Here is a 15,468-nt window from a genome sequence, read left to right on the forward strand (position 1 = left end):
ATTGGTATATATTAGCTTTTAGTACAGAATAGAAATTGCATGTATATTTAGAAAGCTATCACTCTACCCAACAGATCCAAAACAATTTAAATATATTGGTTCATTCATTCATTATCAACCTTCTCCCAGCAAAGGGAGTGGAGGCAGTTCACAAATGGTTAAAAAAAACAGATGCAACAAAAGCACAATAAATTCAACATTAAGAAACTATTAAGCCTATGACAATGTTCAGGAGACTAGTCATTTAAAAACAGTTTAAACACACAAAAAGTATTTGCACAAAAACACTGAACATACATAATTCCGCAATAAGACCTTTCTCTTAACTTTCCCATTGATTGCTAAAGGTTTGCTCAAAAGGAAAGGCTTTGCCTATTGATGGAAAAGAAAAGGGGGGGGGAGGAAGTAGCCAACCCAAACTTATAATGTGGGAACAGCTGCTGAAAAGCTTTTCTCAACAAGCAAGCCTGTGAGGATGGCAAGATCAAGGACAGATGCTTCCTGAAGATCTTAAAATCCAGGGCAAAAATAAAATAAAATTAGAGTCCTTCAAATAGCTTGGGCCCAAATCATATCAAGATGTATAGTTCTACTAGCACATTAAATGGGTCCAGAAACAGATCAGCAGCTGGAGGTGCTCCTATATAACAGGGGAGCTGTATTCTCCCAAGCATGTAGTTTACCTACAGCATTTTGCACCAGCTAAAGCTTTCAAACTCTTTATGGAGAAAACCTCAGGTGGAGCATGTTGCTGCAATCCAAGCAGGATACAACCAAAGCATACTTCACGGTAGCCACATCAGACATTTCCAAGAACAGATGCAGCTGCTGTCCTCACTTCAATTGTACAAATGCAGTCCTGGTGGCCAGTGAAACGTGGACATCCAAGCACAGAATACAGAAGTTCCCTTTAATGTGATTATACATATCTCCAATTTAATGCAACGAGTCTTCTGGCCAAACTCTGCCACTGTCATTCTGCATCCCATTCCCCAATCTAAATTAGACAGGGTCATATCAAAACATTGTTCCTGCACAAATTATGAAAGAATGATAGTGAAAAAATATCTGCAAGCGGGATTTGAAGGCCTTGGAAATGAATCTCAACAGATAGGAAGCCCTGACATCTGAGCGTTCAGCCTGGAGGCAGGTGGTGCATCACGGCCTCTCCCAGTTTGAAGAGACCCTCGCCCAGCAGGCTGAGGCAAAGAGGCAGTCACAAAAGCAGCAAAATCAGGGAGCTAGACGGGGTACAGATTGTACTTGTCCTAAGTGTGGAAGGGATTGTCACTCTCGAATTGGCCTCCTCAGCCACACTAGACGCTGTTCCAAGTCCTCCATGCAGAGCACGATACCATAGTCTCTCGAGACTGAAGGATGCCTATGAAGGTGCCTTGCAAGACAAAATTAATCTGTTCCACAGCTAATGCCATCTAGTGAAAAGTTCATCTTGTGAGGCAGTTTCCCATAGGAATGCACTGAAATTTAATTAATGCGTTCCTATGGGGAAAAAAAGTCCAATAAAATAAAATACAATAAAGTCACTTACCAGGTACTGTAGACTGAGTCCAGCTAGCTCCTCACAGTGCCTTGGTAGCCCCAAAAGCAGGAAAAAGAGTGCCAAACAGCTGAGGGCCCAGACCCAGCAGGGAGGCAGCAGCCATTTTGTGCTCTTCTCCGCTCCAGCCTCCTTGCCTCACAGCTGATTGGCACTGGGTCTTAGAAGCTTTCCCCGGGCTTCCCCAGCACCGAAAAAGAGCTGGAAATAGCTCCCCTCAGCCTCCCCCACGGCTTTCAGAGGCTTCCTCAGGAGCAGGGGGAAAGCACAATTTTTTTATTTCCAACTCTTTTTGGGTGCTGGGCAAGCCTGGGGAAGCCTCTAAGACCCAGCGCCAATCAGCTGTGAGGCGGGGAGGGAGCAGAGAACAAAATGGCTGCCGCCTCCCTGCTGGGTCCAGGCTCCGATGGTGCTGGTAAGACTGGCGGAGGACCTCTGAAAGGGGGACCTCTGAAAGCAGCAGTCGGTGGGGGGGGCACCCCGCCCTCCAACGGCAAAGCAGGCCCTGCTTCGTCTTGCAAAGCAGGGCCATAGGAACGTTCGTTTTGCGAGGCACCAAAGCCCTAGCCAGACCCATTCATCTAGCGGGTTTTTCATGCCGCTAGGCGTTTGTCTTGCAAGGCACCACTGTATATTCGGCATTAATTCAGGTGATACTCCTAAAGTTGCAAATTTTCAATTGGAAGGACACTGGAATTGCACCTAACTTATCTTCCCAGCAGGAGGGTAAAAAACAGCCAAGAATTCAAACCATCCCCCACTTTCCCCCTGTACTTTCCCAATATGCTTCAAAATGTTTGGAGCATCTTGCAGAACACAACTGGGGTGTGCGTAGGGCAGTGTTATTATGGGCAAGGAAACTCAGTGTCATGAAACACTGAATTTAACCCATTAACAGCAAAAAAATAGGTTGGGTCTTTGCAAAAATAAATAAATCCCAGTAAATTCAACAGGGATCGTATTTGGTAAATCATATCAACAGATTCTTGCTTTAAACTATCATTGAGACACAAAGTACTTTAAGCTGAGAAACAGGTTTAAGTAACATATTTGTTAATTATTTTGGGGCTTTCTCAAGATTAGACATTTAGCAGATGAGCTAAATAAGATGATAGTAAACTTGCTAAACTTTAAAACATTAAGCAAGAAATGCCTTTGACTTAATGCCATCTACCAGCTGAGATTTAGGAGTTAGTTTGCAAACAGCCTGAGGGTTATCAACACTTCCAGAGATGCTGAATTCTCTCGCAAAATCTTTGTTTATGATTTAGCCAACTGGTACATATATTTACTCCAAGAAGTACAGATACCATATGTGACAAACCCAGACCTACTGGGATATGCCACAGTTTCACTAAGCTGCCACCAACCATTCCCTGTAAGGAGTCACACAGACCAGGAATGGATTTTTAACAAATAAAAGAACAAGGTTTATTAAATAACACACAGGGAAAAATAAAAGGATCAAGTGAATAAGATACAGTAACGTGGCTTAGTCTCACTCATACATACACACAGTTTGGTTCACACAGAACACTTAACTTGAAGCACAGACCCTGAACCTATCAGTTCTGGCTAACCATACAGACACCTGAACCTATCAGGTTGGTACTGACTGACACACAGTAGTACCCTGTCTGACACACAGACTCCCACTCAAGCTTCTTCTCTCAGCTCTTCTCCCAGCTGCTGCTTCTTCAGCTCTTCACACAAACTCCACATATATATACAGTACAGCCCCTCCTCCTGATGTCCCGCCTTCCACTCCCCATAGGATGGAACTTTCCCTCCAACCCATGACAGACAGGTAACATCAGTGCTGTATGTAACACCTCCCCTCTTTATAAGTTGTTTTGTAGGGGGAAAGCTAAGGTGCTTTTCTCCAAAAAACAACCTGGACCCAAAACAAACAAAAACAGTCATATAATAACATACAATACCATACTTACTTATACTTACATACACTCTATTAGGCATTTAAACATTTACCATTAACAATACATCAAGTTACCTTTATTCATACAAACCAACATGTTTAATAAACAGACACATTTGACTTTTTGTCATCAAAATATATACATAGTCCATGTTTCTTTCGCCGTCTTCATTCTTCAGGTCTTCTTGACAAGGCGTCAGCAACACAGTTCACTGACCCTCTGACCACCTTCACTTCAAAGTCATAGTCTTGCAAGTTTAAAGCCCACCTCATAAGTTTACTATTGTGGGTTTTCATTGTCTTTAACCATTGCAGTGGTGAATGGTCAGTGCACAGAATAAAATGTCTTCCCCAGATGTAAGGCTTGGCCTTCTGGATCGCGTAGACTATGGCCAGGCACTCCTTTTCCACGGTTGCCAAATGTCTCTCACCTTTCTGGAGTTTCCTACTCAGGTAGGACACTGGATGCTGGTCACCATTCTCATCCTCCTGGCAAAGAACTGCTCCTATCCCGCTGTTAGACGCATCGGTGTAGATGATGAACTCCCGGTCGAAGTCTGGAGCACGCAGCACTGGATAGTTGATGAGCGCCTCCTTCAACCTCCGGAACGCCTCCTCACAGTCGCTGGTCCACGGGATGCGGTCATCAGTCTTCTTCCTCGTCAGATCGGTCAGCGGAGCTGCAATCTCGCTAAACCTCGGGATGAACTTTTTGTAGTAGCCCACCAACCCAAGAAATGATTTGACTTTTTTCTTGGTGTTGGGTCTAGGCCAATCACGAACTGCTTCTATCTTGGCCTCGAGGGGTTTTATCACTCCTCCCCCTACTATGTGACCCAAGTATTTTATTTCTGGGCTACCCAGCTGCAGTTTGTTCTCTTTGCAGGGCCTAGGCCAAAGCACTTCCTCCCCTGGGTCAAAGCGCCTCTCCCTGGCTCTCTGGTCATCCCAAACTTTCTTTCTGACCTTTTGAGCTTGCAGGGTCTCTGCTGCTAGCTCTAGGTTTCTCTTTAGGTCATTCATCAAGGTGTCTATGTATGTCACAACGTCTTGTGGGTCATCCTGGGTGATCTGCTCCCAATTTTGTTTGATCAAATCAAGGGGCCCTTTCACCCTCCTCCCAAATAAAAGTTCAAACGGACTGAACCCGGTACTGGCTTGTGGCACTGATCGATAAGCAAACAAAAGGGATTGCAGCTTCTGGTCCCAATTGTTTGGATTCTCTGCCAAGTAAGCCCCAATCATGCGCATTAGAGTCCCATTGAACTTCTCAGTTAACCCACTACTTTCAGGGTGATAGGCAGTGGTTTCCTTGTGCTTAATTCCACAGATTTGCCATAAGCGTTTCATGAGCTTCGATGTGAACGATGCGCCCAAATCTGTGATTATTTCTGAGGCAAATCCCATCCTGGACATATACCCCACCAAGGCATCTGCCACTGTGTTAGTTTCAATGTTAGTCAAGGGTATGGCTTCAGGGTACCTCATGGCATGGTCCACAATGGTGAGAATGAACCTGTTCCCCCCCTTTGTGGCCTTGGGCAAAGGTCCCACAATATCCACCCCTATGCATTTGAACGGAGTGTCAATCACAGGCAAAGGGCACAACTTTGCTTTGGTCCTGTCACGGTTATTCCCCTGCCTTTGACACACATCACATTGTTTACAGAACTCCCTGATCTGCTTCCCTATGTCAGGCCAGTAAAAATTCTGTGTGATTCTCTGCTGTGTTTTGTTCACCCCTAAGTGCGCAGCAAACATGTCAGAGTGCCCCCTTTGTAAGATCATGGGGCGATACTTTTCAGGTACCACTAGCTGACTTCGGATCCCATCTCCCCCTTTGGAGATATTCCTCAGGGTCTCTCTATACAAAATCCCCTTTTTCTCTAGAAATCTCACTGGGGTTTCAGGTGTTAGCTGGGCGTCAGTCACCTGTTCAAAACACTTTTGGAGAGTGGCGTCTGCCTTTTGCTCTTGGCCAAATCGGCTGTCTGTGGTTAAGGTTTCCACCACAGCTTCTGAACTCCCCTCTGCTTCCGTCTCTGGCTCATCAGTACCCCCCTGAACTGTCCCCGTGGTGGCTTGTGAACGTGTAATCACTAGCACCCGTTTCACATGTTCAGCCAGGTCATTTCCCACGAGCACGGCTGCTGGCAGAGTCGATGAAATCGCTAGCCGCCAAACTCCCCTCCAGCCTTGAAAGTTCACCGGTACCTCCGCTACTGGCAGTGAGATCACCTGCCCCTCAATCCCTGCCACCTTCATGCTCTCATTTGGGATTACATACTCCCTAGGAATAATATCTGGATGGCACAGGGTCACCTGGGAACAAGTGTCCCTCAGCCCCCGATACTGATGGTCAAGTATTCCTACGTCCACCCCTGCTGTTTCAAACAACTGAGAATCTGTTCTCACGAGCAAGCAGCGCTTGACCTCCACAAGAGGACCATTTTCCTCAGCCTGATCAGCAGATGTAACTGTTCCAGATTGAGTAGCCATGGCAACAGGCTCCCTCAGTGACAAGGAGCTTTGCTCTTTCTGGACACAGAACACAGCTTTTGGCTTGGTTCCACTCGAATCCTGAGGCACAATTCCTTTTAGCTGCTTTAATTTCTCACACTCTGAGATTAGATGGCCCTTTCCCTGACAGAAATAACATTTTCTGCTATATTTTGAGTCTTTCTCATCTTGTTTTGGTTTTCCCTCCAAAATCTGAGGTCTTGGTTTCATGTCTGAGGGCTTCCCTTCACCATGGGCCCCTCCCCCTTGCTGGCTTTTCCCTGGTCCCTGAGAGTACTTGCTGTAGGTTTCTTTAGGTTTCCCCATCGATTTCCCCTCACCCAAGGGCTTTCTTATTTGGGAAATAAAATCTGCGATCTCGGCTGCTTCTGCCACAGATTTCGGTTTCCTTTCCCTCACCTGGAATTTCAGTTCCCCATGCAGGACTGAATAGAATTGTTCCAGCGCTATCAAGTCTTTGAGCTGCTGAAAGGTCTCTGTCCCCTCCTGAGATAGCCATTTCTCTAGCAGCCTCACCAATTGGGCCCCCACTTGGGTAAAAGTCTGCTCTGGTTTCTTGGTGATTGACCTGAATCTTTGCCTCAGCTGTTCCGCATTTATCCCATGTCTGGCAAACACCAGTTTTTTAAACTCTGCAAAATCTTTCATCAGTTCCTGTGGCATCTCTGCATAGACTTCTGCAAGGCTGCCACTGATTAAAGATCGCATGATGGTCATCTTCTCAGTTTCCCTTACTGAGAAGTCCACAAACGCTCTTTCCACTAGGGAAAAGAACACCTCAGGGCAATCTCCCTTGTGGTATACAGGGAATTTCTTCAGGTCAGTCTTAGACAATTGGCCCCCCTCAGAATCCCTATTGTTATTATTGTTCTGATTCATCAGTTCCAATTTTCGTAACTCAAACGCCATCCTTTCTTTTTCCAGAGCAATTTTCTCTCTCTCCCTCTCCATTTCCATTCTCTGTCTCTCTAATCTTTCTTCTTTTTCAAATTGCCTTTGTTTCTCTCTTTCCCTTTCCTCCATTTCCCTCACCCTCAGTTCATGCTGTTGGGCTATGAGCAATTTTCTGAGTTCTGGGTTCTGTTCTCCCGTGCTGTCACCCTGCACTGAGCCAAATTCATCCTCAGAACCTTGGTCAACCTGGGGGTCTTTCACTTCACCCATTTCTGCCATTTGGCTTCGAGTCAAGGGCATAATCCCCCCCCCCAGAACAGGCTGCTTTCAAAAGTCAAGCCTCAAAATAAAGCGACCACTTTTTTTTTTCTTTTGCCTCAGAACCAGCTTTCTATAGATTACTGCTGTTCTTCAGCACTAACTTGCAACAGTTGCGAGCCAGAGTCTACCCCCCTCTGCTAGGCCTCGCAGCAGGCAGGCTAAATCACTGCTACTACACAGTTTTGCCTCAGCTTTTTTCCCGCCAAAACAGGCTGCTTCAGAGCTCCCTAATCTAGTCCCCAATCTGAGGTTACACGTTCTTCTACTAGCGCACCTCCCCGTGAGGTACACCTAGAAGATTACCTACGTGCTCTCAGATTGTCCCTGACTAGACCCCCCTTGCTCTGGGCACACTTGCCAAGGCTTTGCTGTACCACTGGACAACTGGACCAGTCGTATCCCACACGCTGCCACCAATCAATGTGACAAACCCAGACCTACTGGGATATGCCACAGTTTCACTAAGCTGCCACCAACCATTCCCTGTAAGAAGTCACACAGACCAGGGATGGATTTTTAACAAATAAAAGAACAAGGTTTATTAAATAACACACAGGGAAAAATAAAAGGATCAAGTGAATAAGATACAGTAACGTGGCTTAGTCTCACTCATACATACACACAGTTTGGTTCACACAGAACACTTAACTTGAAGCACAGACCCTGAACCTATCAGTTCTGGCTAACCATACAGACACCTGAACCTATCAGGTTGGTACTGACTGACACACAGTAGTACCCTGTCTGACACACAGACTCCCACTCAAGCTTCTTCTCTCAGCTCTTCTCCCAGCTGCTGCTTCTTCAGCTCTTCACACAAACTCCACATATATATACAGTACAGCCCCTCCTCCTGATGTCCCGCCTTCCACTCCCCATAGGATGGAACTTTCCCTCCAACCCATGACAGACAGGTAACATCAGTGCTGTATGTAACACCATAGCCCCAGCAGTCCCTAACAATTTTAATAGCCAGCATTGTTTAGGAAACCTGCAACCTGAACAAAGTAGCAAGTCTGAGCATTCCAGAAACAACGTCTTCCTTCAGATAACGATTTTCCAAGGGGGGAGGGACCTTTTTAGATAAAATCTTTCACTGCCACTGAAAGTTCAGGCAAACAAGCTTTTTCTGTACTACTACCAGCAAGACTGTAGGATCCCATGGAACAGCTTCCTGGAAAATGAGTTTAAATTGTTATTCCGTGCTCAGATGCAAACCTCAAGGTTTGCAGTTAGGAAAGATGTAGGAAAAGCTATGCTCAGGCATACACAATTCTAGTTGAATAATTAATTCCATTTCCCTTACCTGGTTTTGATTACGAGGTCCTAAGTCTTTGCCCCTGGAGGCAGAACCACGGCCTTCTACCTGTTCATTGCAGTCAGCTGTCCACTAAATAAGAAGGGGGGGAAGAGGGAAGAACAGAACGGCAATGAATAAAATTACTGGTTCAAGAGATGAAGCAGAGTTAACACTGCATATAGTAAGAGGAGAACAGCGGGGCCTTCTTAGTGGTGGTTCCCAGATTCTGTCGGAAAGACAGGCAGGGCAGTTCTCTGCTATCACTAGGAAAAGACCTCAGTATTCAAGGTGGCTTTTGGTAACTGATTGGCTATGAAGGAAGGAGCTGGAAATAGAGTACAGTACAGGTGTTATTGCTTTTTAGTGGCATATTTTAAAGTTGCTTCCAATTCACTTATGTTTTACTATTACTACTTGCTTAACTTTATCTATCAATCAACCAAAGAAAACAATCTTACAAGAATTGCCTTTGGATTTGACATTGGAAGAAAGTGAGGCAAACTTAGGTCATTTGTGGGGTCTGCTGACACATTTATTAGCCTGCTCTCTTAGATACTGATTCTGTTCAGGACGCCCCATTAATGTTGATCCAATCTTTTGGCATAGGTATGCAGTGCATTTTGTTCGACTGTCATGGCTTATGTTTTTCTTGCAACATTTCTACTCATATTATCTTGTCTTGCCTTTGGCTTGTGTTATCACCTATATCAGCCCTTTCAGGCCACTTTAAGGCCACTGTTGGGTGCGTCCAGATGACATTCCTAATGATGAACAGAACAGTGTATGGTGTGGGAGTGAAGCCATCTTTTTTTGCCTGTCTTCTGCTCACATGGGTAAGACTACAACCGCAATGCAATTTGTAAACTGTTTTTCAAATTCTCCTAGTTTAGCGCTATAGCAGCTAGATGGCTACAGAGCACTCATTCAAATGCTCGCCATGTCTTGTCAGTTCAGCACTATTTTGCTTGCTAAACTTAAAAAAGGGAATCTGAATGCCTCTGAAAGCGGTGGTTAAGAGGATACTGATAATGCCAGAGAAGGTTAACAGAGAATATGTATGATGTATGTACACATGAAACACATGTTTCCAGTATAATTAAGCATTTCTGTGTAAACCAGAGTTTGTCAACCCCCCAGTCTGCAGCCCGGTGCCAGTCCGTGGCCTGAGCCAGACCGGAAGACAGACCTCCTGCCCCACTCCCCGCACACACTCACCCCACAAAGGCTGTTTGCACCTGCGGGTGCGCTTGTGAACATGCGTGAACGGAGGTGCAGTGCTTGTGCAAGTGCACTCACGTACATGTGCAAACGGCGGCAGCACTGTTCGCACAAGCCCGCACAAACACCGTGCCGACGTTCACACATGTGCACGAGCGCAGGGGGTGTCCCGCCTTCCCCAGCTGGTCCGCGGGGTGAAAAAGGTTGGGAACCCCTGGTGTAAACAGTGGCAGCAAAATGCCAGAGTGTAATGTAATAAAGTTTGTATCAATCCTGGACAGAAGTCTCTATGGTAGGGGTGGGCAATTAATTTCTATGGGGGGGCACATGAAAAATCGGAACTGTGTTCGGGGGCCAAACAAACTTTACTTAAAAATAAAATGAAACAGTTATGTTATGATTGTTTTTATTTTCAACTTGTTAATATTCACAAATACTAAAGAGGTTTTTTGCGGTATGTTAAAGATAAGCAACTGATCAACTTTAGACAAAAAGCTATAAACGGTTTTGATGTTCAAAACTATCTGCGGGCTGGCCAGGAGTGGCTCGCGGGCCGTATGTAGCCCTTGGGCCGCACTTTGCCAAGGTCTGCTCTATGGTCACGCTCCAACTTTCCAAATGATTACAAGCTGAAGCACAACAACATAGATTTTTTTAAAAAACTCCTTTTTTGAATTTGAAACTTTTCCATCCTGTTCTTGCAGAAAACATACTTAATTCTTTAATACTTCTAATTGCACATTAACTAATCTTGGGGTGGGGTATAATTTGTAAAGAACTTCAAACCTCCTCATTCCTTGTACTACCGTGACTTTGCGGGAGCTGCATATTTCATACCAACCTGTGAGACATTGGACTGCGTGATCTCGCTCTCCCCATCCCCATCTGTCTTGTCAGTCAACAGGCCCTGGACTTGATATTCTAAAACGTAGCTGTCAATGAAGCGCTCCAGCTCCTCAATTTCCTGCGAACGATTGCTTCCAGCCTCAGAGGAGGCCGAAGCCACGGAAGAATTTTCCATCACACTGGAGAAGGAACCAAGAACGGAAAGGCCCTAAGAGAGGAAAAATGAGCAGAACTCTGAGTTTCAAATACAAAATATGTTTGAAAGAAAACCTGCACACTCCATTTCTTTCCCAACTCAAAACCTGCTACATTTCAAACGGAGTGAGCAATATCCAAGGGCTGAGAAGCATCTTCAACAATATTCCCCCAATGCAAATATTACCCATGGCCTCCAGGAGGCGAGGATCTGCTGAGTAAGCATCATTTTGCTCCCTTTAAGCTTAGTTTTTAAGGTTTCGAAAGGCTTTTCAAAAAGAAACAAGCGACCAGCTCATTATTTCAATTTTATAAAGGGTTTTAAGGCCTAAAACATAGAGCAACTTGCATACTCTAGAGTCAAAGGAAGACTTGCATTTGTGGAGCCAATTTCTCCTTCCAAGCACGGGGAAGTCAGAGGATGATGATGTATTAGGGGAACACTCTGGGGCCCAGCTCAGAGAACTAGCTGAAGTCTCAGGGAACTGCTATGGCTTTCCAAGTCTCTATCAGAAAGAGAAATACCTAGGTAAGCAATGCCAGAGGAAGAGAAGGTTTAATTTGGTTTCTGAGGTGGCTTTAACACCCAAGCACCCATCTCTCCACTCATTTCTACTCTGCACCATGGCTCACTGGATGAGCATGAAGGTGTCTGAACACACAATGCGCGTGCAAAATGCAAGCGCCCCAAAAAGCTAGGAGCATAGGAAAATTTGAAAAATTCAAATAAAGGCAGGAGTAGAGCACCAGCTTCTGACTCATGAGCCTCCTTTTTCTGCAAGCCCAGGCAACAGAAGCATAGGGCCTAGAAAAAAATCCCATTTGTTATATGAGTTACCACGTATAGGATGTGAGTCGTAGTGGGAACGGTAGAAACTGCTGTAGCTCTCCAGTCCAGTTTGCTCTCTGACTGCTCATCTTAGAATGTCGGAACAGGTGAACCTTGTCTATCACTGTCTCAAATTATCCACTCCACCTAAAATCTTACTAGGTGCACAGATGCACCTAGTAAATTCTCTAATTCTAAACTTCCATGTAAATATAAAATGGATTTCCATCTCTGTATCTGACAAGATAAGAATGGGGCTGTCACAGGTTAGGGCATGAAACATCTATTAATATGAACAGTGTGCCTCTTTTGCTAAATCATAATTTGTATCTCTACTCTATACATCAAAATGTGCCATATTCCTCATGTTGGATGGTCAGCATTAGCATGGTATTTCCTTATACAGTACATTAGAAAGTCACAATCTGGTTTCTCTACTAACCAAAACATCCTAACTATAAACAACTTCTGATTTATCTATTTTTTTGCAAAAACAAACAAATATATTGGGACGGATATCTGGGCGACAAATGTAGCCATAGGCTCCGTTACTCCCATCCCTGATGTGTATGGTTCTTTATGCTTAGACTCTAGCATCGGCTGTGCATTGCATGCATCCCACCAAGATCCCAAATATCCCCCCAGCAGCATCATATTGTTTTTAAAAAAACTTGACAAAAGATTTTGGCTCAAATGTTCCCCAGTGCCCTATGGGGCCATGGGGGTAATTTTGCCATGCTTTCAAGCCTCCCCTGAACTCTTGAGTGCCCCTGTACCTCCTAATTTAAAATATATATTTATTGCCACTAGAGGGTGCAAGGGAGTTTTCGGTAAAGAAAACACCTCCGATTTTTATATGGTATTTTTGAAGGATGAGGACATCGCAGGAGAAGGTCTGGCCCTCCAATGTTCAGGGCTGAGAGTGGTCCCTAGCACTCAAAAGATTGCCCATCCATAGCCTAGTGATAAGAAAAGGGTTGTGGAATGAACACACACACACGCGCGAAAGGTCAAGCGGCAGCACCAGTTCAAGACTTAAGAGCAAAGGGAAGGTTAATAAATGAAAGGGAAAAAATGGGACAAAAGCTTAGCATCCAATGCAGAAACTAGATTAAGAAACACATTAGTTCTTAGGTGATTGGAGGGGGGGGGAGTTACGACATTTTTGGGACATTTCAGGCAGATCCCCAAAATAGTACATGCTAACAAAATTCTACTTGCACCTCAATGTGACAGCACCACCTATTATACCTCTCTTTGCAACATTACAATAGAGAGAAGCCATAAAGACGGACATTCATTTCAGCTCTCATTGCACGGCTGACAGATGGACAATGCCAAGCCAGGCATGACATATGGGGAGGTGAATAAACACAGCACAGGGGGTGATGGAAGGGTAAATAATTAACTGGCTCTTGAGGACAGTGGGAAGGAATGAACTGCAGTCGCCAGTTAGTCATTGCAACTTAAAGAGTGTCCCCATATGTCTAGTTCATTTTTGTTTGGAAGGTTCCTGAAACAGAGGAGAGTATCATGCTGGCATATCTCTTGCAATTATATGCTGATGGGTACTACCATACAGAGCAATTATCTAGCTCAAGACTATGGATAAACCAGAGGCTAATCTGAGGTAAATAAAATTCATTTTCAGGGGGGAAATGGGTGGCTTGATTAGAGTGGATTTGATTTAAATCATGATTTAAATTAAAAAATTGGAATTTCTGGCAATTTAAATTTATATATAAATTAAATTTATATATTTATATATACAGTATATGTGTGTGTGTGTGTGTGTGTGTGTGTATACACATATTATACACACACACACACACACACACACACACACACACACACACACACACACACACACACACACACACACACATATAATTTAATGTTTCCTTGATGCTGACTTTTCCATTTTACTGTCATATTAGTCTGATTCTTTTAAAATATTTGCATACTTACTGTTTCTAGTTTTTAAATAGCATCTTTTACTAATTTAATCCTTGGGTCCTTTTTAAGGAGGGACAGGGTAAAATATTTTAAGTAATTAAATATAAATAAATGCTATGTCCTGGGTATAAAGAGAAATTAAAACTAAACATTTATAGTTTCCTGCTATTGCTGCCTGCAAGCCCACAGCTGGGGAGGGGGAACTGAGGAAGGAGGGGACCCAGGACAGGAATTTACTGAGAGTTCCCTCAAACCCACAACTGGTGGGAGATACTAACTTTGAACACATAACTGTTAGGGAAAACACCTCCCCTCTATGCAGAAAGCTAGCTGGACTGCTCAGTGAATTAGGCAGCTACTGTACCTGCAGAAACAGAGATTAGAAATTCCATTCCCAGTGCCTCTCAAAATAAAAGCCATCCTGTATAGCCTTGGGCAAGTTACACAGCTCCATGGCACTTCCAGAAGAAATGCATGGTAAAAACCACCTCTGAATACTCTATACCTAGAAAGCTCTGGAAAAGGTCGCCATCAGAATTGATTTGATGGCAATTTATTAATATTAGTGTGTAGAAAAGTTGCAATTCCAAGACAAAGGTTCTTTTCCAGCCCTTCCTGCTAGGCTGGTTTCTACTTGCAGTTACAGTGGTGCCTCGCTTTACAAGGATAATCCGTTCCAGTGAAATCGCTGTAGAGCGAAATCCTCGTCAAGCGAAATAAAAAAGCCCATTGAAATGCATTGAAAACCCGTTCAATTCGTTCCAATGGGCTGAATACCTCAGAGTCCAGCAACGATCCTCCACAGGGCAGCCATTTTCCATGCCTGTGCAGTGAAAAATTCCTTCCTGAACACAGTGGGGAGCCATTTTGAGCAGCCGGTGGCCATTTTGAAAACCTGACGATCAGCTGTTTTGATCATCGTAATGCGAGGAATCGGTTCCCGAAGCAGGGAACTGATCCTCGTAAAGCGTTTTTTGCCCATTAAAACATCGTTTTGCAACAGCAAAAGCGATAGCAAAAACATCATGAAGTGGATTCGTCATCAAGCGGGATAAGCGTTAAGCAGGGCACCACAGTAGTTTGTGTTTTTTTAAAGACTTAGCATACCAGAAAAAAGAAGAAAAGTGTACTGCTTAAAAATCACCCCATAACACTTAAAGCACTCTCTGGGAGGTTTACAGTTTAATTATGCAGGCTACACACTGTCCCACCCCGCTCCCAGCAAGCTGGGCACTCAATTTACCGATCTCGGAAGGATGGAAGGCTGAGTGAATCTTGAGCGGACTATCTGGGACCGATCACGAGCGGAGTTTGGGCAGAAGTATTGAAGTTTAACCACTGCACCACGAGGTTCTATACAGAATCCTTCGTGTTATTCTACTGCATGTACAGACCCATGCCTAAAATAGTCACCTCTGTTAACATTTAGTCAATGCAATTACTGTACAGAAGCAACCCTGAGCCACAATCAAGGCGAAAGGAAGGACACAGATGGAACCTAGACCGGAAAGCACCTAGTGGAGAAAGATTCCAATTCAGGAAGCTTCTCTCTCTCAGAGATAATGAAACACCAAATCAATACATGTGCAATTAACAAGAACATGCACTGTACCCTCCACGTCCAAAGGGAACCAGATGTTCTGCTACAGGCACACAGATGTAGACGTTGTCTAGAGGGGCGGGGTAGAAATTGAATGAATGAATGAATGAATGAATAAATAAATAAATAAATAAATAAATAAATAAAGATGCAATTAAAATGCAAAAACAGAAATGAACGCCTTCCCCCACCTTTTTTTTTTTGCTCAGCAATGCAGCTATATGGATGTGTTAGTTCTGTTCAGCTGCACGAATACAGCCAGAGACATTCCTTTCAGGATGGATTTAAATCATGG

At 44.2% G+C, this 15,468-nt stretch overlaps 1 protein-coding gene across 8 annotated transcripts in view; it reads right to left on the reverse strand.

Moving 5' to 3' along the window:
* CTIF (cap binding complex dependent translation initiation factor) overlaps positions 1-15,468 on the reverse strand; it is a 199,192-nt gene that overhangs the window by 139,881 nt on the left and 43,843 nt on the right. For all 8 annotated transcript variants that reach the window (XM_078384139.1, XM_078384138.1, XM_072992951.2 and 5 more), the window contains exons 2-3: positions 10,589-10,801; positions 8,536-8,619 (exon numbers count right to left, since the gene is read on the reverse strand). In XM_078384139.1, coding sequence (XP_078240265.1) covers positions 8,536-8,619; positions 10,589-10,768 — 264 coding nt within the window. In that variant the 5' untranslated portion in view covers positions 10,769-10,801. The remainder of the gene's footprint in view (positions 1-8,535; positions 8,620-10,588; positions 10,802-15,468) is intronic.

Source organism: Pogona vitticeps, chromosome 2, assembly GCF_051106095.1.
Source record: "Pogona vitticeps strain Pit_001003342236 chromosome 2, PviZW2.1, whole genome shotgun sequence".
Classification (NCBI taxonomy): Eukaryota; Metazoa; Chordata; class Lepidosauria; order Squamata; family Agamidae; genus Pogona; species Pogona vitticeps.